The sequence below is a fragment of the Manis pentadactyla genome, chromosome 9 (genome assembly GCF_030020395.1).
Source record: "Manis pentadactyla isolate mManPen7 chromosome 9, mManPen7.hap1, whole genome shotgun sequence".
Classification (NCBI taxonomy): Eukaryota; Metazoa; Chordata; class Mammalia; order Pholidota; family Manidae; genus Manis; species Manis pentadactyla.
The window spans coordinates 47,146,508-47,173,373 of NC_080027.1; the positions used below are offsets into that span (position 1 = coordinate 47,146,508).

General features: G+C 38.3%; 1 protein-coding gene across 1 annotated transcript; it reads left to right on the forward strand.

The window, feature by feature from the left end:
* LOC118914646 (NACHT, LRR and PYD domains-containing protein 14-like) lies at positions 1-26,866 on the forward strand. The gene is given in 6 exon segments (XM_057507297.1): positions 1-1,271; positions 17,014-17,181; positions 18,943-19,113; positions 25,865-25,885; positions 25,887-26,033; positions 26,731-26,866. Coding segments are annotated over 6 exon segments (666 nt in total). The 5' UTR covers positions 1-1,248.

Below are 26,866 nucleotides of genomic sequence, written 5' to 3' on the forward strand. Positions count from 1 at the left end.
CCTCTGTCTCACCTCTCATGCTGCCATCTTTAATCCTCTCCAGAACTGTTCTCTGGAAAATTCTTGAACGTGTGTTGAAAGTTGTCAGGCCCGGTTTGGGTATTGGTTTTGTCATCTGTGAAGTAGTTTCAGGAATTTCCTGTAACCTGCAGCCTCTGGCCTGGAACCAGGTGAGAAGGAGGTCATTGTGTCCTCCAAAAGTAAAACATTGTTACAAAAAGCTGTTAAATGCAGAGAAAGATGTTTCTTATAGTGGGAGCCGTGGATCCAAGACAATGCCTTGGCACTTGATGGATCAGCAAGAACTTAATGAGGTCTCTTTCATCAGTTGAGGTTTCAACAATGCCTTCCACTAATATACTTTCATGTAGACCCATTTACTAGGCTTTTAAACAGGAAGCCATCTGCCTGGGTCAGCCAGTAGGGTTTCTTGCACCAGTATGTCAAGTGTTTTGGCAGAACTTATCAGAGCATTGCAATCATCAAATACTACATTATGTAGGCCTGGATGTTCTCCCACTGGGGCAACTTTTGTGGGGTAATCAACCACAGTCTTATAGACCTCTTTTTAACATTTCATGCAGAAGTTCAGTTTTATGTTTGCTTTAGACCTCCTGTTATAAGAGCTGTGGACAGTTGACCATCCACATTAGTCTGGTTCTGTGCATGGATCATGCTGACCTTAATATTGAAGAATTGGATTTTGATGTTTTCCTCTCCCCAGATTCTAGATGATGTAGACAGTGAAAGTGTTGATAAATTAGGTCTTTGTCAGTCTTTGTCAGACTACTTCACAAAATATGATCCTCATTACTGTAGGAACTTTGCTAATTTAGAAACAAAGTACTTTAGAAAACTAAGTTGCTGGGAGATTCATACCAGCCCTTGCATGAGCATATTGGAAAGGTACACACAGTCACTGTCATGTGAATATTTCACTGTAGTATTTCCTAAAGGTTCCCATCAAGAAGGGGGAAAAATCTACTTTGCTTGTCTTGATAATTTTTTCCATATTGTGGGCCCCATATTAGGGTAGTTCTTAAAAATATATTGAACAAGTAAGGGGAAAAACAAAAACCTTAGACATGCTAGTCATGTCTAATTGTGCCCAGAATCTCTCCTAGTTTGCCTGTGCTGTGCCACTGGGGTTACAGAGGTCCAGGAAGGAGTTGTTGGTACCACCAGATAGCCACCTGAAGAATGCCCCTAGGAGTATTCTTTCTTGATTAGCCCATCCAGGGCCACCGTATGGACCATACACCAGACACCTGGTAAGAGCCACAGATAGCATTCAATAAGAGCAACAACAAAAAATATAAATTATAATTTGCTTAGTTTTAAGGGGCTTGGAAACTTTCAGCCAAGGGCATTATTTTAGTGGTACTGTTGAGAGATAGTTGGGTCAGTTCTCCAGTAGGACCCAGGTGTACATTAATGTGTCTCCTCTGTTTTGTTGGCCCATGTTTAGGGATAAGTTTGGAGCCACAATACTCAGCTGTCAGCTTTTGATTGAATCACTGGTGATTTTTGTTATGTATGTTAATATAATTAAGACAAGACCTTTCAACTCTGAATAAAACCAGAAACAAGAGTTAGATTTTTTTACTACCATATGCATATGAGAGGAGAGGGTCAATGATCTTCTTTCTGATGTGACAGAATCTTTTCAATATATGTAATCTTTAAGAATTCAGGAATATCAACTTGAATAATGTAAGAGTGATACATCATAAAATAAAAAAATTGATCTAAATTATGGACTTAAATAGTACTTAAGGGCTGTTTTTAAAAAACATAGTAATAATTTCTGAAGTCCAGGGGTCTTATTCCCTTGTCATGATAAAACAAAAATAAAGCAAAGCATAACTATTCTTACAAATATTTTCTGACTTGTAACACCATCTGCTTTTCTTTGTAGTAGAGGGGAAAGAGGTAATATTTTCCTTTTATGAGGTTGAGGTTTCAGCTTCCTAATCAGAATTAGGAGGTACGTACCTAAATTCTATTAGTTAGCATTAATTAAGAAGAAAGCTTGAGAAGCTCAAACTAAACAGTATGGAAAGGATAAGAGTAAAATAGATGATGAACAAAAATACTATGGGGCATGTAATATATTTCCAGTTAAAAATATTTTCTTGATGTTTTCACCATTTCTGAGTTTTGCTTCTTAAATGAACTGCATTTTATTTCACTTTTGTTCACATGTGTTTATCCAGAAATTTGCAAATTATATCACATGCTTTTATATTTTATTTTTTTATTTTTATTTTTAATTAAGGTATCATTGATATACAATCTTATGAAGGTTTCACATGAACAACATTGTGGTTTCAACATTCACCCATATTATCAAGTCTTCCCCCTACCCCATGGCAGTCACTGTCCATCACCATAGTAAGAAGTGATAGAGTCATTACTTGTCTACTCCATGCTGTACTCCCTTCCCTGTGACCTACCTATATTGTGATTGCTAATTGTAGTGCCCCCTTAATCCCCTTCTCCCTCCCTCCCAACCCACCAACCCTCCCCAGTCTTCCCCTTTGGCAACCATTTGATCCTTCTTGGAGTCTGTGAGTCTGCTGCTGTTTTGTTCCTTCAGTTTGGCTTTGCTGTTATACTCCACAAATGAATAAAATCATTTGGTACTTATCTTTTTCCACCTGACTTATTTCACTGAGCATTATACCCTCTAGCTCCATCTATGTTGTTGCAAATGGGGGGATTTTTTTCCAGTGGCTGAATAATACTCCATTGTGTATATATACCACTTATTTATCCATTCATCTACTGATGGACACTTAGGTGGCTTCCATATCTTGGCTATTATAAATAGTGCTGTGATTAATATAGGGGTGCATGTGTCTTTTTTGAATCAGAGATCTTGTTTTCTTTTGGTAAATTACTGGGAGTGGAATTACTGGGTCAAATGGTATTTCTATTTTTAGTTTTTTAAGGAACCTCCATGTAGCTTTCCATAATGGTTGAACTAATTTACATCCCCACCAGCATTGTAGGAGTGTTCCCCTTTCTGCACATCCTCACCAGCATTTGTTGTTCCTTGTCTTTTGGATGTTGGCCATCCTAACTTGTTGAGGTGATATCCCATTGTGGTTTTAATTTGCATTTCCCTGATAATTAGTGATGTGGAGCATCTTTAAATGTGCCTGTTGGCCATCTGAATTTCTTCTTTGGAGAAGTGTCTGTTCAGATCCTCTGCCCATTTTTTAATCTGGTTACTTGTTTTTAGGGTGTTGAAGCATGTGAGCTTATTATATATTTTGGATGTTAACCCCTATTGGGTAAGTCATTTACGAATATGTTCTCCCATACTGTAGGATGCCTTTTTGTTCTGCTGAAGGTGTCCTTTGCTGTACAGAAGCTTTTTTGATTGATGTAGTCCCATTTGTTCAGTTTTGCTTTTGTTTCCCTTGCCTGAGGAGATGTGTCCAGGAATAAATTGCTCATGCTTATGTTCAAGAGATTTTTGCCTATGTTTTCTTCTAAGAGTTTTATGGTTTCATGTCTTATATTTAGGTCTTTGATCCATTTCAGGTTTACTTTTGTGTATGGAGTTAGACAACAATCCAGTTTCAATATCTTGCATGTAGGTGTCCAGTTTTCCCCAAACCAGTTATTGAAGAGGCTGTCTTTTCCACATTGCATATTCACGGCTCCTTTATGATATATTAATTGACAATATATTCATGGGTTTATGTCTGGACTCTCTCTTCTGTTCCATTGATCTATGGGTCTGTTCTTGTGCCAGTACCATACTGTTTCGATTACTGTAGCTTTGCAGTATAGGTTGAAGTCAGGTAGTGTAATACCCCCAGCTTTATTCTTTCTCAGAATGGCTTTGGCTATTTGGGGTCTTTTGTGGTTCCATATGAATTTTAGGATTATTTGCTTTAGGTTATTGAAAAATGCCATTGGTATTTTGATAGGGATTACATTGAATCTGTAAATTATTTGGGCAAGATTGCCATTTTGACAATATTAAATCTTCCTATCCATGAGCATAGGATAGATTTCCACTTATTTTTGTCTTCTCCAATTTGTGTCTTGAGTGTCTTATAGTTTCCAGAGTATAGGTCTTTCACCTCCTTTGTTAGGTTTATTCCTAGATATTTTATTGCTTCTATTGCATTTGTAACTGCAGTTGTTTTCCTTGTTTCTCTTTCTGCTAGTTTATTGTTAGTATATAGGAATATAACTGATTTCTATATATTAATTTTGTATCCTGCAACTTTGCTAAATCCAGTTATTAGTTCTAATAGTTCTTTTAGTCATTTATGAATGGAGTCTTAAGCATTTTCTATATGTGATACCATGTCATCTACAAATAGTGACAGTTCGACTTCTTCCTTACCCACTTGGATGCCTTTTATCTCTTGTGTTGTCTGATTGCCATGGCTAGGACCTCCAGTACTATGTTGAATGACAAGTGGTGAGAGTGGACATCATTGTCTTGTTCCTGATCTTAAAGGAAAAGCTTTCAGCTTTTTCACATTGAGTATGATGTTAGTTGTGGGTTTGTCATGTATGGCCTTTATGGTGTTGAGGTACATACCCTCTATACCCATTTTGTTGAGATTTCTTATGAATGAATGTTGATTTTTGTCAGATACTTTTTCAGTATCTATTTAGATGATCATGCCATTTTTATCATTCTTTTTGTCACTGTGGTGTATGATATTGATTGATTTATGAATATTGCACCATCCTTGCATCCCTGGAATAAATTCCAATTGGTCAAGATGGATGATACTTATGATGTATTTTTGAATTTGGCATCTAATATTTTGTTGATTTTTTGCATCTATGTTTATCAGGGATATTAATCTAAAATTTTCTTTTTTTGTAGTGTCTTTGTCTGGTTTTGGTATTAGAGTGATGCTGGCCTTGTAGAGTGAGTTTGAAAGTATTCCCTTGTACTTTTGGAATACTTCAAGAAGGATGGGTATTAGCTCTTCTTTAAATGTTTGATGAAGCCATCTGGTCCTGGGATTTTGTTTGTTGGGAGTTTTTTGATTACCAGTTCAATTTTGTTACTGGTAATTGGTCTGTTGAGATTTTATGTTTATTATTACATCAGTCTTGGAAGGTTGTATTTTTTTTTATTATTAAATCAACATTTACTTACTGTAAATATAGTACAATTTGTCTATTAAAAATGTGACAATAAATCCTCAATAAATCTGGGGAAAAAATTATCAAGAGTCGTTAGGACAGTGCTTGCCACCTTCTAGTCACATAACTTAGGATATGGAATGAAGTCTTTTCTATGCATTGATGAATTAGCATATTCCTTTCTAAGTTTAGATCACCTTTGAACATTTCATCCCTTGTGCTTTCAAAGTGGTGAAATATTTCTGGGGGTTCCTTCAATGTGATGTTTTTGTTGGCATCTCTTCCCCTGGGACATCTTCATCCTTTTCGCCAGAGCCACGTCAGTCATCCCTGTCAATCAATTTGCCTTCACTAAGTTCCTCTGGTTGCACATCTAGTCTTTCTGGGACAGCGAATAGCTGTGGTGTCAATGTTCCCACAGTCAACTATTTCTTTTTTTTTTTTTCAGGTGTACAACACAGTGATTCAACATTTATATACATGATAATTCTAAGTACCAGCTATCACCATACCAAGTTGTTACAATATTTTGACTATATTCCTTATGCTATACGTTACATCCCGGTTGCTTATTTATTTTACAATTGGAAGTGTGTACTTTTTCTTGGTTGTTGTTGTTAGGGCATCTCTCATATTTATTGATCAAATGGTTGTTAACAACAATAAAATTCTGTATAGGGGAGTCAATGCTCAATGCACAATCATTAATCCACCCCAAGCCTAATTTTCGTCAGTCTCCAATCTTCTGAAGCATAACGAACAAGTTCTTACATGGAGAACAAATTCTTACATAGTGAATAAGTTACATGGTGAACAGTACAAGGGCAGTCATCACAGAAACTTTTGGTTTTGCTCATGCATTATGAACTATAAACAGTTCAAATATGAATACACATTTGATTTTTATACTTGATTTATATGTGGATACCACATTTCTCTCTTTATTATTTTTAATAAGATGCTGAAGTGGTAGGTAGATACAACATAAAGGTAGAAAACATAGTTTAGTGTTGTAAGAGAGCAAATGTAGATGATCAGGTGTGTGCCTGTAGACTATGTGTTAATCCAAGCTAGACAAGGGCAATAAAACATCCACATATGCAGAAGATTTCTCTCAGAACAGGGGGGGTGAGGTTCTAAGCCTCACCTCTGTTGATCCCCAATTTCTCACCTGATGACCCCCCTGCGACTGTGCCTGTCTTAGGTTGTTCCTCCCTTGAGGAATCTTACCCGTCTCTGGCTAACCAGTCATCTTCCGGGGCCATACAGGGAAATGTTAAGTTGGTAAGTGAGAGAGAAGCCTTATTGTTTGAAATGGTTAGCTTTTTATTTCTTTGCATATTTATGCCCTGTGGCTTCTATGCCCAGCATTTGTCTTGAGGTATCTTTACCACTTGGAGGAGTTATGATACTCGGTAAATTTGATATGAGGCACGAATTCTATTTAAGAATTCGTTGTAATTAGGAAGAAAGAAGAAAAGCTATAGAAGTAGCAGGTGGGAGAAAACATGGGAAGATTGATTATTTCTTTGACATATCTTCTTGTAGAGTAACTTCAGCATGTATAGATTTTAAGCTACTACTTAAATTGTGCACACACATTAACATAATAGGAGTATAGTTACATAACCAAAGCATACCTGTAATTACCAGCCATCTCCAGTGAAACCAAGAAAACCAGTTAGGCACCCTAGGCATTTGTGAAAACTTATCAATGATATGATGGTTATTATCTAACTGAATTTGAGTAGTTTGAGAAAAATCAGACAAATTAAAACAACCCATTCCTGGGCACTGTTCACATCCCATATGTTCTTTTAACAGTAAATAGTCTGTAGTTGTAAGATTTTGGAGCGCTACAATTTGCACTTCTCCTAATTCTTGGTTGAGTTCCAACAGTATAGATCCAGTCAAATTTGTTGTTTTACTGTATGCACAGGCCAGCTTAGATATCTCCTTCATTCCCATGGCAAGTCCAGGAGCTGGTGGGATGAGTGCATCTACAGCTGTAGCAGTGCGTGGATCTTTGTTGGGGTTTTTTGATGATCATCTTCTGGCATGAGTCTTCCCGAGAGTGCTGATGTTGGAAGTTCTCTTTCATATCATTTCTTAGTTCATTTTCGGGGTAGCCAAATTAGGCTTTGATCCTCTGTATAAACACAAACAGACCCTTTGCCTACACTTTTATATGTCCTTTATATCATTGTGTAGAACTCATTAGAGGTCACCACATAGGAACTGCATTTTTTTTTTAATCATTAATCTACACTTACATGACGAATACTTTGTTTACTAGGCTCTCCCCTATACCAGGTCCCCCCTATATACTTCTTTACAGTCACTGTCCATCAGCGTAGCAACCTGTTGTAGAATCACTACTTGTCTTCTCTGTGTTGTACAGCCCTCCCCTTTTCACACCCCGCTATGGATGCTAATCTTAATACCCCCCTACTTCTCCCCCCCTCTTATCCTTCCCTACCCACCCATCCTCCCCAGTCCCTTTCCCTTTGGTACCTGTTAGTCCATTCTTGAGTTCTGTGATTCTGCTGCTGTTTTGTTCCTTCAGTTTTTCCTTTGTTCTTATATTCCACAGATGAGTGAAATCATTTGGTATTTCTCTTTCTCTGCTTGGCTTGTTTCACTGAGCAAAATACCCTCCAGCTCCATCCATGTTGCTGCAAATGGTTGGATTTGCCCTTTTCTTATGGCTGAGTAGTATTCCATTGTGTATATGTACCACATCTTCTTTATCCATTCATCTATTGATGGACATTTAGGTTGCTTCCAATTCTTGGCTATTGTAAATAGTGCTGCGATAAACATAGGGGTGCACTGATCTTTCTCATACTTGATTGCTGCATTCTTAGGGTAAATTCCTAGGAGTGGAATTCCTGGGTCAAATGGTAAGTCTGTTTTGAGCATTTTGATGTACCTCCATACTGCTTTCCACAATGGTTGAACAAGTTTACATTCCCACCAGCAGTGTAGGAGGGTTCCCCTTTCTCCACAGCCTCGCCAACATTTGTTGTTGTTTGTCTTTTGGATGGCAGTGATCCTTACTGGTGTGAGGTGATACCTCATTGTAGTTTTAATTTGCATTTCTCTGATAATTAGCGATGTGGAGCATCTTTTCATGTGTCTGTTGGCCATCTGTATTTCTTTTTTGGAGAACCGTCTGTTCAGTTCCTTTGCCCATTTTTTAATTGGGTTATTTGTTTTTTGTTTGTTGAGGCGTGTGAGCTCTTTATATATTCTGGACGTCAAGCCTTTATCGGATGTGTCATTTTCAAAGATATTCTCCCATACTGTAGGGATCCTTCTTGTTCTATTGATGGTGTCTTTTGCTGTACAGAAGCTTTTCAGCTTAATATAGTCCCACTTGTTCATTTTTGCTGTTGTTTTCCTTGCCCGGGGAGATATGTTCAAGAAGAGGTCACTCATGTTTATGTCTAAGAGGTTTGTGCCTATGTTTTCTTCCAAGAGTTTAATGGTTTCATGACTTACATTCAGGTCTTTGATCCATTTTGAGTTTACTTTTGTATATGGGGTTAGACAATGGTCCAGTTTCATTCTCCTACATGTAGCTGTCCAGTTTTGCCAGCACCATCTGTTGAAGAGACTGTCATTTCGCCATTGTATGTCCATGGCTCCTTTATCAAATATTAATTGACCATATATGTCTGAGTTAATGTCTGGATTCTCTAGTCTGTTCCATTGGTCTGTGGCTCTGTTCTTGTGCCAGTACCAAATTGTCTTGATTACTATGGCTTTATAATAGAGCTTGAAGTTGGGGAGTGAGATCCCCCCTACTTTATTCTTCTTTCTCAGGATTGCTTTGGCTATTCGGGGTCTTTGATGGTTCCATATGAATTTTTGAATTATTTGATCCAGTTCATTGAAGAATGTTGCTGGTAGTTTCATAGGGATTGCATCAAATCTGTATATTGCTTTGGGCAGGATGGCCATTTTGACGATATTAATTCTTCCTAGCCATGAGCATGGGATGCGTTTCCATCTGTTAGTGTCCCCTTTAATTTCTTTTAAGAGTGACTTGTAGTTTTCAGAATATAAGTCTTTCACTTCTTTGGTTAGGTTTATTCCTAGGTATTTTATTTTTTTTGATGCAATTGTGAATGGAGTTGTTTTCCTGATTTCTCTTTCTGTTGGTTCATTGTTGGTATATAGGAAAGCCACAGATTTCTGTGTGTTGATTTTGTATCCTGCAACTTTGCTGTATTCCGATATCAGTTCTAGTAGTTCTGGGGTGGAGTCTTTAGGGTTTTTTATGTACAGTATCATGTCATCTGCAAATAGTGACAGTTTGACTTCTTCTTTGCCAATCTGGATTCCTTGTATTTTTTTGTTTTGTCTGATTGCCGTGGCTAGGACCTCTAGTACAATGTTAAATAACAGTGGGGAGAGTGGGCATCCCTGTCTAGTTCCCGATCTCAGGGGAAATGCTTTCAGCTTCTCGCTATTCAATATAATGTTGGCTGTGGGTTTTTCATAGATGGCCTTTATTATGTTGAGGTACTTGCCCTCTATTCCCATTTTGCTGAGAGTTTTTAACATGAATGGATGTTGAACTTTGTCAAATGCTTTTTCAGCATCTATGGAGATGATCATGTGGTTTTTGTCTTTCTTTTTGTTGATGTGGTGGATGATATTGATGGACTTTCGAATGTTGTGCCATCCTTGCATCCCTGGGATGAATCCCACTTGGTCATGGTGTACGATGGTTTTGATGTATTTTTGAATTCGGTTTGCTAAAATTTTGTTGAGTATTTTTGCGTCTACGTTCATTAGGGATATTGGTCTATAGTTTTCTTTTTTGGTGGTGTCTTTGCCTGGTTTTGGTATTAGGGTGATGTTAGCTTCATAGAATGAGTTTGGGAGTATCCCCTCCTCTTCTATTTCTTGGAAAACTTTAAGGAGAATGGGTATTATGTCTTCCCTGTATGTCTGATAAAATTCCGAGGTAAATCCATCTGGCCCGGGGGTTTTCTTCTTTGGTAGTTTTTTGATTACCGCTTCAATTTCGTTGCTGGTAATTGGTCTGTTTAGATTTTCTGTTTCTTTTTGGGTCAGTCTTGGAAGGTTGTATTTTTCTAGGAAGTTGTCCATTTCTCCTAGGTTTCCCAGCTTGTTAGCATATAGGTTTTCATAGTAGTCTCTAATAATTCTTTGTATTTCTGCGGGATCTGTTGTGATTTTTCCTTTCTCATTTCTGATACTGTTGATTTGTGTTGACTCTCTTTTCCTCTTAATAAGTCTGGCTAGAGGCTTATGTATTTTCTTTATTTTCTCGAAGAACCAGCTCTTGGTTTCATTGATTTTTGCTATTGTTTTATTCTTCTCAATTTTATTTATTTCTTCTCTGATCTTTATTATGTCCCTCCTTCTTCTGATCTTAGGCCTCATTTATTCTTCTTTTTCCAATTTTGATAGTTGTGACATTAGACCATTCATTTGGGATTGCTCTTCCTTTTTTAAATATGCTTGGAGTGCTATATACTTTCCTCTTAAGACTGCTTTTGCTGCGTCCCACAGAAGTTGGGGCTTAGTGTTGTTGTTGTCATTTGTTTCCATATATTGCTGGATCTCCATTTTGATTTGGTCATTGATCCATTGATTATTTAGGAGCGTGTTGTTTAGCCTCCATGTGTTTGTGAGCCTTTTTGCTTTCTTTGAACAGTTTATTTCTAGTTTAATGCCTTTGTGGTCTGAAAAGTTGGTTGGTAGGATTTCAATCTTTTGGAATTTACTGAGGCTCTTTTTGTGTCCTAGTATGTGGTCTATTCTGGAGAATGTTCCATGTGCACTTGAGAAGAACGTGTATCCTGTTGCTTTTGGATGTAGAGTTCTGTAGATGTCTATTAGGTCCATCTGTTCTAGTGTGTTGTTCAGTGCCTCTGTGTCCTTACTTATTTTCTGTCTGGTGGATCTGTCCTTTGGAGTGAGTGGTGTGTTGAAGTCTCCTAGAATGAATGCATTGCATTCTATTTCCTCCTTTAGTTCTGTTAATATTTGTTTCAGGTATGTTGGTGCTCCTGTATTGGGTGCATATATATTTATAATGGTTATATCCTCTTGATGGACTGAGCCCTTTATCATTATGTAATGTCCTTCTTTGTCTTTTGTTACTCTCTTTATTTTGAAGTCTGTTTTGTCTGATACCAGAATTGCAACACCTGCTTTCTTCTCTCTGTTGTTTGCTTGAAATATCTTTTTCCATCCCTTGACTTTAAGTCTGTGCGCGTCTTTGGGTTTGAGGTGAGTCTCTTGTAAGCAGCATATGGATGGATCTTGCTTTTTTATCCATTCTATTACTCTGTGTCTTTTGATTGGTGCATTCAGTCCATTTACATTTAGGGTGATTTTTGAAAGGTATGAATTTATTGCCATTGCAGGCTTTAAGTTTGTGGTTACCAAAGGTTTAGGGTTAGCTTCTTTACTGTCTTACTGTCTAACTTAACTCGCTTGTTGAGCTATTATAAACACAATCTGATGATTCTTTATTTCTCTCCCTTCTTATTCCTCCTCCTCCCTTCTTCATATGTTGGGTGTTTTGTTGTGTGCTCTTTTTAGGAGTGCTCCCATCTAGAGCAGTCCCTGTAGGATGCCCTGTAGAGGTGGTTTGTGGGAGGCAAATTCCCTCAACTTTTGCTTGTCTGGGAATTGTTTAATCCCTCCTTCATATTTAAATGATATTCGTGCTGGATACAGTAGTCTTGGTTCGAGGCCCTTCTGTTTCATTGCATTAAGTATATCATGCCATTCTCTTCTGGCCTGTAGGGTTTCTGTTGAGAAGTCTGATGATAGCCTGATGGGTTTTCCTTTGTAGGTAACCTTTTTTTTCTCTCTGGCTGCTTGTAATACTTTGTCCTTGTCTTTGATCTTTGCCATTTTAATTATTATGTGTCTTGGTGTTGCCCTCCTTGGATCCCTTGTCATGGGAGTTCTGTGTACCTCTGTGGTCTGAGAGGCCATTTCTTCCCCTAGTTTGGGGAAATTTTCAGCAATTATTTCTTCAAAGACATTTTCTATCCCCTTTTCTCTCTCTACTTCTTCTGGAATGCCTATGATTCTTATATTATTTCTTTTATATTGATCACTCAGCTCTCTTAAAATTCTTTCATTCCTGGAGATCCTTTTATCTCTCTCTGCATCAGCTTCTCTGCGTTCCTGTTCTCTGTTTTCTAGTCCATTAATGGTCTCTTGCATCTCGTCCATTCTGTTTTGAAGTCCTTCCAGAGCTTGTTTTATTTCTGAATTCTCCTTCCTTAGTTCTTGCATATTTCTCTGCAAGTCCATCAGCATGGTTATGACTTTTGTTTTGAATTCTTTTTCAGGTAGACTGGCTAAATCTATCTCCCCAGATTCCTTCTCAGGGGAAGATGTAGCAGATGCTGAAGCTGTCTGGGTTAGTCTTGTCTGGATCATATTTTTTTGCCTTTTCATGTTGACAGGTGCTATTGACTGTCAGCTGGGAGGGCCAAAATTTTCACTTACTACTGGCCTTTCTTTACTGGGGCAACTGCGACCCCTAGTGGCTTGTGTTGGGTAATTGCATGTAGAGTGGGTCTTTGTGTCTTGCCTGGCCGGGAGGGAGAAATTTCCCTTTCTGTGGGCGGAATTTGTCTCAGGCTGCTTCTCTGTTTTCGCAGCGCCCAGTGGGGTGATGGATGGGGGGGCTGCTTGACTGTTTGCCTCCGTGAGGGGTCTCAGAGCTGTTGCCCAGGGGGTTAGTGCACCCGGTTTTCCCTGTAATTTCCAGCTGCTGTACTGTGACCTGGGTTTTTTCCGTCAAGCTGTTAAGTCCCTGTCCCTTTAAGACTTTCAAAAAGCCCCCGCTTTTCTTTGTCACAGGGGCATCAGCTTCAGCACCCGCTCAGAGGTCTTACTCCCTGTTCTCCCAGTATCCAGGGCCCCCTGGGCATATACTGTGTCTGCGCTCTGGCCCGGATGGCTGGGGCTGGGTGTTCGGCAGTCCTGGGCTCCGTCTCCCTCCCGCTCTGCCTATTGTTCTCCCGCCGGGAGCTGGGGGGAGGGGCGCTCGGGTCCCGCAGGGCCGGGGCTTGTATCTTACCCCTTTCACCAGTCGCTGGGCTCTCGCTGGTGTAGCTGCAGTCTGGCCACTGTCCTGCATCTTCTGGTCTCTCTTTTAGGGCTAGTTGTGTTTGTTGTATTTTTAAAAGTATATATGTTTTTGGGAGGAGATTCCCACTGTCCTACTCACGCCGCCATGTTGGCTCCGCCTCTGGAAGGTTGTATTTTTCTAGGAATTTGTCCTTTTTTTCTTAATTGTCAAGTGTACTGGAATATAATTTTTCATATACTTTTCTAATAATTCCTTGTATATCTCTGGCATCCTTTGTGACTATTCCTTTTTTGTTTTTAATGTTGTTTATTTGTGTACTTTCTTTTTTTTCTTGCCAGTTCTGGCTAGGGGTTTGTCTATTTTGTTTATTTTCTCAAAGAAACAACTCTTGATTTCATTGATTTTTTTTGGCATTGTTTTATTCTTCTCTATTTCTGCTGTGGTCTTTATTATGTCCCTTCTTCTAGTAACTTTGGGTTTCATTTGCTATTCTTTTTATAGTTTCTTTAATTGTGAGTTCAGACAGTCTTTTAGGGATTGTTCATGTTTCTTGTACTGCAGTGTTCTTCCTTCTTAGAACCGCTTTTGTGGTGTCCTACAAATTTTGGACTGTTGTATTTTTGTTTTCATTTGTCTCCATGTATTGCTTGATCTCTCTTGTGATTTGCCTATTGATCCACTGAATATTTAGAGGTATGTTGTTTAGCTTCCATTTGTTGGTGGGCTTTTTGTGTGTGTTTGTAATTTATTTCTGGTTTCATACCATTGTGGTCTGAGAAGTTGCTTGACATGATTTCAATCTTTTTAAATTTATTGAGGCTCTTTTTGTAACCTAACATGTGATCTATTCTGGAGAACCCTCCATGTACACTTGTGAAAAATGTGTATCCTACTGCTTTTGGGTGGAAAGTTCTGTCGGTTTGTGTTAAGTCCATCTGATATAATGTGTTGTTCAGTGTTTATTTATTTTTTAATTTTCTGCCTGGTTGATCAGTCTGTTGATGTGTGTGGTTTGTTAAAGTCTCCTAATACGTACAAGTTGCAGTATATTTTCCTCTTTATTCTGTTAATGTTTGGTTTACATATTTAGGTGCTCCTATGTTGGGTACATAGATGTTGGTAATGGTTATGTCCTCTTATTGGACTGACATCTTTATCATTGTGTAATGTCCTTATTTGTCTCTTGTTACTGTCTTTGTTTTGAAATCTAGTCTGATATAAGTACTGATAATCCTGCTCTTTTCTCTCTACTATTTGCATGAAATATCTTTTTCCATTCCTTCACTTTCAATCTGTGTATGTCTTTAGATCTGAAATGAGTCTCTTGTAGGCAATAAATAGATAAGTCTTGTTTCTTTATCCATTCTGCCACCCTATGTCTTTTGATTGGTGTATTCAGTCCATTTACATTTAAGGTAATTATTGATAAGTATATACTTGCTGCCATTTTCTTATTTGTTTCCTGGCTGTTTTTGTAGTTCCTTTCTGTTCCTTTCTTCTTCCCTTATACTCTTCTCTTGCTATTTGATCATTTTCTTTAGTATTGTGGTTGGATTTCTCTTTTTAAATTTTTTTCTGTATTAATAGGCTTTAGGTTTGTGGTTACTGTAAGGTTCATGGATAGTTTCCAACTTTATAATAGTCTATGTTAAGTTGATGATTGCTCTGTTTCAAACACAATCTAAAAGTACTTCTTTTTTTGTGTATCCCTTGACTGATTTTATGTACAGTTGGTTTTATTACTTTTGTTTTAATTTTGTACGTGCTTGCTAATTGGTGTACTAACTTTATTGTGGGTTTATTTTCACTGGTAAAAACTAATTAGGCTTACGAACATCTCCATCTACAGAAGTCCCTTTAACATATCCTGTTATGTGGGTTTAGTGGTTGCAAATTCTTTCAGGTTTCATTTCTCTGGGAAATATTTAATCTGTTCTTCAAATTTGAATGATAATCTTGCTGGGTAGGGAATTTTTGGTAGGTCCTTCTGTTTCAGTATATTAAATATTTCATGCTACTCCCTCTAGTGTGTAAATTTTCTACTGAGAAATCTGCTGATAGCCTGATGGGTTTTCTCTTATATGTAATCTTTTATCTCTGGCTGCTTTCAATACCCTCTCCTTACTGTTAATCTTTGTGATTTTGATTATGTCTTCATATTGTCTTCCTTGGGTTCCTTTTGTTAGGGGATTTCTGAGTTTCCAGGACCTGGGTATCTATTTCCTTCCTCAGACTGGGGACATCTCCAGCAATTATTTCTTCTAAGAGACTTTCTGCTCCTTTGTCTCTGTTTTCTCTTTCTGATACCCCCTATTATGCAAATATTGTTTCATTTCATTGTCACACAGCTCTCTTAGTATCCTCTCATTTCTAATTTCTTTATTGTTTTTTTCTCTCTGTTCCTCAGCTTCATTGTTTTCCTTTTCTCTAATTTCCATCTCATTGATTGTCTTCTCTACTTGCAGCAATCTATTATTCATTCTCTCCATTGTACTTTTCATTTCAGTTACAGTATTCTTCAGCTCAGAGTGGCTCTTTTATCTTTAACTCTTCTATTTTATTTTAACCCTTCTATTATTTTAACTCATATCTCTGTTGAAATCCTCTGAGATTGTCAATACTTTTCCACAGATCAGTGAGCATATTTATAACTGTTACTTTGAAATCTTTATCAAGAAGATTGGTGATCTCCATTTCACTTAGCCCTCTTTCTGGTGTCTTATCCTGTATTTTTGTTTGGAAAATATTCTTCTGCCTCCTCATTTTGTCAGGGTTTCTGTGTTTCTTCCTTTGTATTAGATAGATCTTCTGTGTTTCCTGGTCTAGAGAGTAATGGCTTTATGAAGAAGGTGTCCTGTGGTGCCCAGAAGCTCAAGACTCTTTCCTCTCCAGTGCCTGGTTCTCCTTTGCAGTGGAGCCCCAGTTGCTGTTGGTGGGCTATGGGTGGGCCCACTTTTCTGTCTGCTGGCAGTGGTTTATCTCAGTCCACCAAGGATGGAAGTTTTCCTTGGCTGGCCCTTTGTGAGTGGAGCAGGGGAGCTTCATTCTGTTGGGGTCATTGTGGATGGTTTGCCCTCTGCCTTCCCTGCAGTGATGGCCACGCTGCTTTGCTAACAGGGTGGGTGCAGCGGTCCTGGGGCTCTAGGGTGGTACATGGTGTCAGAGTGTACCATCTTGCAGTATACTGCAGTGGGGTGTAATGGTGCATGGTCATGGCAGGGTGCTAGGGCATGTGGCACTGGGCTGGGTCATCTGTGAGGAGGAAGGACCTCTTAGAGGTGGCTCTCCTGGGAACCTCCCCAGTTGGGCTAAGATAGGGTCAAGAGAGCTTGGAAAGCCTTCCTCTACCTGCTGGGCATTAAAGTCTGATGCTGCTTGGCTGAGCAGGCAGAGTGGCTGGCAGGTAGTGTGCAGGGACACTCATGGCTGAGCCGTCAGCAAAGGGGATGGAGCATTTGGGCTTCCAAGAATGCCTAACCTGTTGGGATGAGGGAGGGTTAGGGAAATGGGATGGGGTAAGGGCTTGGGTCTGGATTGATGGTGGCTCTGCCACTTTACTCTTCTCTGTGTGGTTTTTTTTCACCATTTTTAACATTTTTAACATTTATATATTTAGTTATTCCTGATTTATTTCATTAGAAGGCTTAAACTTATTTCCCCTGACATGTCAGGTCTGTTGTCCCAAAATCATTTGTGGTATAATACATATTTTCCCTACTGAATGGAAATATCACTTCTATTTTGATATGATCCCATCTTTCCTCATATTGTTCTTCCTCTAGGCTGAGGCATTGCCATTTCACTGCTCTTAGCAGTGAACACCTGTCATCCTCTCTCCTACACAAGAGCCTGACGCATCTGGATCTCGGGTCTAACCAGCTACACGATAATGGAGTGATGCTCCTGTGTGATGTCTTTTGGCATCCATGCTGTGATCTTCAGCACCTGGAGTAAGTTTTCTGTAACCTTACTTTTGCATAGCCTTAACTACTGTGAGGGCAGGGGATTGGTATGGAAAGAAAAGCTGGGAGCTGAGTATCTGTCAGAGAAGAATACACAGCTGATTACCTCTCTCTCCTCCTGCCTTAGACATCCTGGGAAGTCTGTCCATCATATTTTTCTTAAACAGTTACTCCAGTTATTAAAATCAACTTCCTTCAGGTAGTGGGGACCAGAGACATCAGGCTGAACAGTAGCCATTTAATTTTTTACTTCACTGTGACCCAGTGAGTGTAATGTGTGTCCTCTACTTTACATCCATGAAACTAGAATTGTGCTCTACTAATTTTTATTTCTTAAATTAGATTAATAATTAATTCAACTCTTAAAGAAACTAGGAGGGGAATATTTTAAAATATCCAAAAATCCAGTCATTCTTAAATACCAGTTTTTATTCCTATTATATTCTCTCTTACTCTGTGAATGGGCATACATACATGTATACGGTATGTGTATATGTAGTTGTGGCTACTGTATGGACATAACTTTGAGGTTTCCTTTTCACACGATAGTGTTTCAGTGTTAAACACATTTAACTACTTATATATGATATCTTATTATTTAATGGCTCAATAAGTTTAATATATCATTGTATAAATATTGTGGCTACACTGAAACAAGATACAGTGTCACTAGCAATATTGGTTCCCACTTTCCCACTAGGGCCTCCTATGGAACTAGTAGCCTTGGAGAGTCATTAAGGGACTAACCCCCGTGCTGTGTTTTAGAACTAAAAAGCCAAGATTCTAGACCCAGAGGTGTTTGGCTTCACTGGACTGACTCACAATAACCAAATTTCTAAATGAATTTAATAGTTGGTTGTCATATCTGTAAACACTAAGGTGATTGAACTCTTGGGTCTAACAAGCACCAGTACTTCATTTAGGAAAACATATGAAATGAGTTATGATGTGATTCTCTGAAGCTTCCTTGATCATTATTCGACTGGAAGACAAAATCTCACTAATGGAAATTATTAGTAAATCCAACACCTTCAGTACAGCTACAGACATATGATTTCTAAGTGACCTGTACACACAAAACATTTGCTTAGCCACTTTCTCTCCTTAGCATTGCTGTGAACACATAGACAAATGTGTGCTTTCTCTGCTACCTTCATAGCCTCTGTGCAGTTCAGGCCAGTTCTCCCCACCAGTATTTATGACACATGTGAGCTAGATGCTGAGGGACTAATGGTTATTGCTAAAGTGATGCTTTTGACCTCAGGTAACTCAGAAATGCTGGTGACAGGGAAACAAGTATAAAGCCAACTATAACATAGTCCATATGTTGTTACAAAGATATGGCAGAAGTCCCAAGGCACAAGGAGCAGGACAGAGGAGATTGAATTACTTTATGTTGAAAGCTGAAGGGGATTTTGTTATGTGCAGATACCTTAGGCAAAAGGAAAGGAGAGAGAAAAGAAGGAGACTGAGAATAGGTGTCATTTATTTATTTGGAAAAAAGTAAATGTGTATGGTTGGAGAATAGGTGGGAGAAAATCTAGGAGGGTTGATGAGAAACCTGAGAAGAAACAGTTTTATTCGCTGGTCTTTTTCCTCAGTGAGAAGTACTATCTGTTTCTGCTGGTAATGTTAGACCTTCCTATATGTGTCCTGCATGGTAGACAGAAAGGGTCAGAAATAAGGCTCAGCTATCAGGGCATCTTTAAGCTTCACAACTAAACGTCTCCTCTTTTATATTTCCTATAGATTGATGGGCTGTATTCTTACTAGTACACGTTGTCTGGATCTGGCTTCTGCTATTTTGAACAACCCAAACCTGTGGACCCTGGACCTTGGGAACAATGACTTGCAGGATGATGGAATTAAAATTCTGTGTGAGGCTTTGAGACATCCAAACTGTAACATTCAGAGGCTTGGGCGAGTTCAGTTTTCATTACCAAATGATACCTGTTTGGTGGCTCCCAGGGCTAGAAGAAATTTAGTATATGGAGAAAGCATGAAAAGTAAATGGGGCTAGAAGGTAAATTATTCTCAGAAATGAAAATCTGAATTTCAAATATATGGGATCAATGTATATTACATTAGTTTAGAAAGCATAGTTCATATTTCTTTGACACCTCCTTAGTACCCTGGACAATTGATATGTTAGGTAAGTGGTACTTGATTGAGGTCTTCCATGTTCCATCATCCCCTTCAGATAGTCCATTTGTCCCTGAATTTATTTTTCTTTTTAAATCAAAGATTTTACTAATCATCTATCCAGAAAAATGCTACCTATGCTCTCAAGGATCTTGCAATCTAATAAAATCTTGTCATTTGTTCTGAGTACTTTTTTATGTTCAATCATATATTTTGTAGATTTTTTATTTCCTTTTTAAATCTTGAACTGATAATGCCTAGTACAGTTTTACTTGCACATCATAAATTATTGGTCTTGTTATCAAGAACGTTGTATGTTGGAAGCCCAGACGATATGATGTATCGCTTTGACTTTTCCAAGAAAGTGCTGCTTTTTCTGTTTCTATTGACTGTTTATATATTTTTATCACAACAATTATGATGATATAACTGTTGAGTCTGAAATTAAATTTTATCCTGCTTACAACCTAAAAAGTTTCATGGATTCTGGCAGGAAATACAGAATTCTGTGAGACAGAGGACTTTAATATTCATGGCACAGAACATAAGCATTAGCATGTTTGTGCCAGTTTTCTTTGTCCCTCTTGCCCCACAGGGTCCATGAGGAGGGAGCGCCTGGATAGACGCCTGCACATGCAGTGAGTTGCATGCCAGGAGAGAAACACTGAGTTTGGGGAGCCCACCGTTTTACAGTGGACAGTAAGCAGGCCTGCTCTCTGTCCTGGAGGGAGACATTTCCTCTTCCCTCCAAGTGACTCAGTGTATGCACACCTGGAAAATGCCCCAGGTGAAGGGTGGTCAGGGCCTTGCATTTTTTGTCAGCCAAACATGTAGAAGAGTGAAATTCCCATGGAAGAATGTCTCCCATCAATACCCACCCCTTTTTTCTACCCATTACAGTCTTGGTTAATTTTCACATGGATAGGACACTCCACTGACCACTCTCATCAATCTGACTGACGAAGGCTGGACCAATCTGTTTACTTTGTCCTTTACACTATTTAGTCAAGGCCACTATCAACAAGACTCCAAGCACAGGATGAAGTTAAATTCCAGTATTGATTTCTATGCCCTTAGGGTCCTGGATTCAGCCAACTGAGTAAGACCCAAGGAGGACCAGTAGGCCTCGTTACCATGACAGCTCATGAAAGGGAGTTTAGAATGACTGGCTGACCTTGGAATCATTGGCAGTAAATAGAGGGGGCAAAAAATCAGCCAAACACAACCCATTCCCAATAAAGAGACATTCAGTTGTTCGAACTTCTACGTGTATAAACATAACCTGAAGGAACATAGGTCACTCCAGTGGGGGATTTGTTATATGTGACTTGGGTCACCATTATGTAAGTTTGGTTACGTCAGGTGGGCAGTGTCACTGAGTAGTTACAGATGCCTTGTTAGCCATATAGCAAAACCCAAGTTGTTCAGGCATCACAAGAAGCTTACAAAGCTGTATCAGATGGAAGCAAGGTTGTACCAGTTGCTGTGTTGGTACACGTATGATAGGGGTCCACATTTGGGGGCATCAAGCACAGCAGAATAGTTCAGGACCTCCCATGTCCACATGAGATGGTATTTTCATAGCTTGTGGACAGCATGATAACCCAGACAGTGGGTTGGGTTGCCCACCAAAGCTACTACTTGACTCAAGCAAACCACATAATTGTTTTGCCAGGTGGCAGTATTGGGCCCAGAGGAAAAAAGAAATCATTAATTGTTCTCTCCATTCCCTGCAGCTCTCAGGTTCTAAGATGTTCTTTCCCCAGGTATTGGTGTCACTGCCCTTCCCACACAGCCCTGAAATTAGTGTCTATAACTAATGTCTATAACAGTTCTGGTGTCTATTACTTCACTTTCTCTCCAATCATCCCCCACTTGCACCCAGGCCTTTACTCTCGAGGGGTCAGGTGGGAGAGGAACAAAAGCAGTTTTGCAATATTTACAGAAACCCATTATATTCCACACCTTGGCTAGTAGGGGGACTCGTTGAGCAATATGCTCAACCAAGTGATGATTTTTCTCATGATCTAGGACCTTGTCAGTCCAAAGGAGGCTCCAGGTGTCTGACCCTGAATTAGATTTGAACTCTATTGACCCTTTTTGGCTGGCCTGCCTCCATGGAGGGTGTACCAATCAGGCTGGCCTGGAGTTGCTGATAGAGAAATCATCATGCCCAGGGTTGGTCAAGATGTAGTCTCCTGAAATTTCAAAAGTTATATGTAACTTACCCTTTCATCCTAATCATTACTCAGGAGGTGGCCAGATACTAATGAACGATTTCAGGAGATCGCTGCATGTAGTGACCAGAATGCCCTGCTAAGGTACAGAGACAAGGAGGAGATGAGGGGACGCAGCATTGGAATCTTTTTAGTATTTGAATGGCCATTCCAGGTGCCTGTGGATGGTAGGGCCCATGTACTATTAGCTGTGGCATGTGGGCCGTTGGCCCATCTTCCTTCAAAATGGGGAGCATGGGTGCTCATCCCTTGCCTCTTTGTGTATCTGAGAATGTCTTATTTTTCTATGAACTTGAATTGCAGCCTGTCTGTTCATATTTTGGTCATCCTTCTTCTGAGAGTTTTATAGAAAGAGTTCTAAAGAAATCCCTGGTAGCACTGAATCTAGTTACAGAAAAGTCTGAAACTAGTTGATTGTTCCTCATAGGGTCCTTATTGGTGAAAAATACTTTTAGTTTATTTGCCTGGATGTCCGAATTGCTCTTTAGGTACAATAATATGTCCTATGTTGAATTTTCTTATTAATATTTTTCTGGGGAAATGGTATGCCATTTCAATCTGTAGATTGTGTTTATTTTTGTAGGCTCTGCTTTTCTTTAATTTCTGCTGATCTATTTAATATTTTTGAGATTCATTACCCTTACATTGGATTGCTTTTGTCTGTCTGCTTTAATATTTTTTCTAATTTTTTAAAACTCGTTCTCCTTTTGCTCGATTTTTCTCTAACCCATCCTCCATATTCCTCTGTATTTTCAGCAGGTTTATTTTTTGCTTCTTCTAATGTCATTTTCATTCTGTAATTTTTATTTTTCTCTTCTGATATTTTTAAGATCTGCCAAATCATCTTCTAAACATTTTCATTGTGAAATATAAAACACAGATAAGTGAATAAAACTAATATTTAAAAAAATCAAACGTATGTATAACCTCATCCAGGTCAGTAAATTGGCTTTCCCTAGTAAACTAAATTCCCCCCAATCATCTCTAACATATCACTTTATCCGTCCTGCCTAAGAAGTGACCATTAGCCTGACTTTTGTGGCCATCATTAATTGGTTTTTCTGTGCAGTGACCTTGAGTGTATCTTATCCTAAACAAAATATTGTTGACATTTGCCTGATTTTGATTTTTACATATGTAGAAACATATCAAGAATCATAGTCTAGGTATTCTTTTGTGCTATGATTTTTTAAATCAATGTTATGACTTAAGAGTCATCTGGTTGTTTTACACAGCTGTAGTTAATTCATCTTTATTACCATAAAATATTCCAGTGAATGACCATATCACAGACTATATTCTATTGTAGATGGACTTTTGGGTCATTTTCATTTCTTTTCTTGCTAATGCTGCTATGAATATTTTAATATATGAATTCTGAGGCATGTATGTAGACCTTTATGAAGGGTGAATAATTAGGAGTGGATTTGTTACACTGTGGGGAATATGTCTTCAAATTTATCAGGTACTGTCAAAAGGATTGTACCAATTTATTCTACTTTTGGCAGCGTGTAAGAGTTCCTATTCTTGGGGAGGGAAAAAGAAAGAGTTTCTATTCTCTATTCTCACTCACGTTGTCTGACTTAATTTAAATAATTTATCCAGTTGGGTGGATGTTTTGGTATCTCATTGTGGTTTTAACTTATATTTCTCTGATTAAAGAGAGGTTCAACCCTTTTTCATATGTTTAATAGCCATTTGGATTTCCTCTTTTGTAAAGTTCTTTTTCAATTATTTTGTCCATTTTCCAAAAGGCAAGCTACTTTTTCCCTTACTGATTTGTAGGGTTCTTTTTCACCTACAGTATATTCTGGTTATGAACCCCTACCACTTAATGTATGTGACAATAACTTGGGCTTTTTTTACTCTTTATGGTGTCTTTTCCAGAAATAAAGAACTTAAGTGTAGCGTAGTTAGATTCTTCCTTCACTGTTAGTGTCTTTTGTAATTGTTTAGGGAATATTTCCCTGTGGTTAGAAAGACATTCTATTTTCTTCTAAATGTAAAAGACAAGTTATAAAGCTTTTGGGACTTTAGCTTTTAAAAATATGGTTGGGAGATACAGTCTAATTTATTTCCTATATGGATAATCACTTTTTCAACAAAATTTATTGAAACTTTTTCTCTTCTGTTTGGCAAGGCCACCTTTGTTATAAATGAAGTCTTCTTTGGTGCATGACTCTATTGCTGAGTGTTCTCAATTCTTTTCCATTGTCCTGTTTGTAATTTCCTTGTCCCAGCAATGTACTGATTTAATACAGCTCTGTAATGAGCCCCGAGGTCCAGTAGAGCAAGTCTTCCCATCTTCTTCTTAAAAGAATATTTGCCCTTCTTCCCCTTTGCATTTCCAAATAAAAATTTAAATATCAGCTTATCAAGTTACACATGCAGGCACAAGCACCTTCCCACATCCCTACCTATATATTGGCATTTTGTTTGGAATTGCATAAAATCTGTAAATCAAGGAGTGTCCTGATACATCAAAATGATATACTCCTTATTTATTTAGATCTATCAATGAAGCTTAGTAATTTTTCCTTTTCATAGTCCTTTATTTTGTTGTTTAACTTCTAGTAAATACTTGCTATATTCCAATGTTCTTGTAAATGGCTGTTTTTGTTTTCTCATTTATTCCATATACATAAAAACACAGTTGGATTTTGTATGCTAGTTTCATATCCAGTAGACTGTCACATTCTCTGGTTGGTTCTGACTGCTTATTTGTAGATTCATTTGGATTTTCTAGATACACAGTCATATCATTTGGGGAATGATAGGATTTTTCCTTTTCTGCCCTTATATTTTTTTTCTTTTTATTGCCTTAGTGACTGCTAAGATATGCGACATAATGTTAATATGTTGGTTGCTTAGCTCATAAATATTTCTTCTTTTCAAACACTTAAGGTTATGATTTTCCTTCAAATCACTGCATCCACTTCATCCTACAAGTTTTGGTAGTATGTGCAGTTGTTTCTCCATTTTTGAGTCTAAAGTGTTTAACTTCCCTTATGATTTTTCCTTGAACCTATGGGTTAAGGTACTCCTTAACTTTCAAAGGTAGAGGCATTTCTTGCTACCTCTTTATATTTAACCTCTAGCACTTGCGTCTGAGAACACACTGTCTATGATCTCAATTGTTTGGGATTTGTTGACGTCTGCTTCCTGGCCCAGTGTGTAGCCAGTGTTTATCTGTGTTTCACAGGCACTTGAAAAGAACATGAAGAGCTGTTGGTTGCAGTATTCTATATCAGTTTATTAAGATCGTTAATTCTGTTGTTCAGATCCATCTATAGTTTAATGATTTTTTTTCCAGGTAACTCAATTACTGTGAAAAATATGTTAAAAGTCTCCATTATAATTGTAGATTTGTGTCTTTCACTTTGTTCTGTTTTTGTTTTCTATGCTTTGAGACTATGACTAGTAACTGCAGATTTAGAATGGTTATGTTTCCTCATGAATTTTTGTTAACCTTTTATGTCTCACAGTGCTTTTTACATGAGGTAATAAGACTATTGCTCCATCACATTAATGTGAGTTCCATGTGAAAATTAATGTGGGGGAAAAAATAAGGTTTATATACTCAGCACCAATACAGGCACTCAGTTGTTGAATGGCTAGGTAAACTTAAGGTGAAAATTAAAATTAGTTGGTTGGGGGCATCATCAGGTGCAGAAGGTTGAGTTTGACACAATTTCTCAGTTCATAGTATTATATGGTTGCTTTACACAAGAGTCGTCTATTGACTACTGGTTGGTTGGTTAGTTGGTTTATTTATCTCCATTAACCATTCTCTTTCCCCTCTCTAGGCAAGTGACCTAGTGTATTTGAAGTATGCCATAGAACTGTGAGTATCCTTGTAAAAGATGTACTACTTTTTTTTGGTGAATGCCTTTTTATTTTTACATATGGCATGGTGCTGGAGGCCTAATTATATACTTGCTTTTTAAACACTCAATTCCGTATTTCTAAAATCTGCTTATGTTGCTATCATCTTAATGATATTCAAGGATTCAACTACTTCATAGTTTTCCTTAGTGTGTTTCCATATTTTATTTATTCCCTGGACTCCAATTATGAATTTGCAATTCCTGATTTGGGAAGGCACTTATCCAACCTATACATATCTAGTAATCATATTATAAGTATTTATATTCTTTGAATTTACTCGAATTGTGCTCACTCTTTTTTTAAGTTTCTGGTATTATCCTACACTCCCAGCTCACAGATCTCTTGTGTGCTTGCTCAGGGTAATGGGATAAAGTTAATTTTATCTTGAGCCTCTCTTTCTGCAGGCTGAAATACTGTGGCTTGACCTCTCTGTTGTCAAAATCTGTCTTCTACTCTTAGCAGCAACCAAAAACTGTTAAAAATAAATCTGACGCAGAATACTTTAGGGTGTGAAGGCATTATGTAATTATGTGAAGTCCAGAGGTCTCCCGAATGTGAATTACAAGTGCTAGGGTAAGTCTTCACTGATTTCTCAGGGGCGAGTTTCCTGTAACAAGGGCTTGGGGAGCCACTGGTGTATTACAGGCCTCAGGATCAGCCTGACTGTGGAGCCTTGGTATTTTCAAGGCTCTTAGTTGTGTTTTCCCTATAGAACATTGCATTTTGAAAGACTTAACATGGCATTGTGGTTAAGTACCAAGAACTTTAGAGCCAGACTATCTGACTTTGAAATCTGGCCTTGACACTTATTAGGTATTTGAACTGGCACTAGTCCCTAATCTCTGTTTTGGTTTCCTTATCTGTAAATGGCTGAAATGATAATATCTACCCATGGGGTTACTGTGAGCATTAATCAACTTGAGTCTATACAGGAGGTGTTAAGAACAGTGCTTAGCATGTAGCAAACAATGTGTGCATGTGTCAGCTGTCCTCAGCATCATCATGAGTAGTAATACTTTGCTTCACTAGAAAAAGCCTCTTGGAGGATCCTTTAAAGTTTAATTGATTTCTCTCTTTCTACTCTATATTACATTTAAATTCAACTGCTGGATCTGCCTCCCTGTGGCCCTTGGTTTCCTTTCCCACTCCTCAGCCATGTCATGTGACTGTTCTCTACTTGAACAGTTTCCCCCTGAAATAAATCCTTCAGAGACAGTAAAGAACTGTGGGGAAAATGAATGCAGGAAGAGATGTTTCCTTGTTTTCTCAGGTTGTGCAAAGAGGCATTTGATGAGGAAGCCCAGAAGCTGCTGGAAGCTGTGGCAGTTAGCAGTCCTCACCTACTCAGTTAGCCTGATTGTAATGATCATAGTGAAGAAAACCGTTCCTGGTGGCAGTGTTTCTGA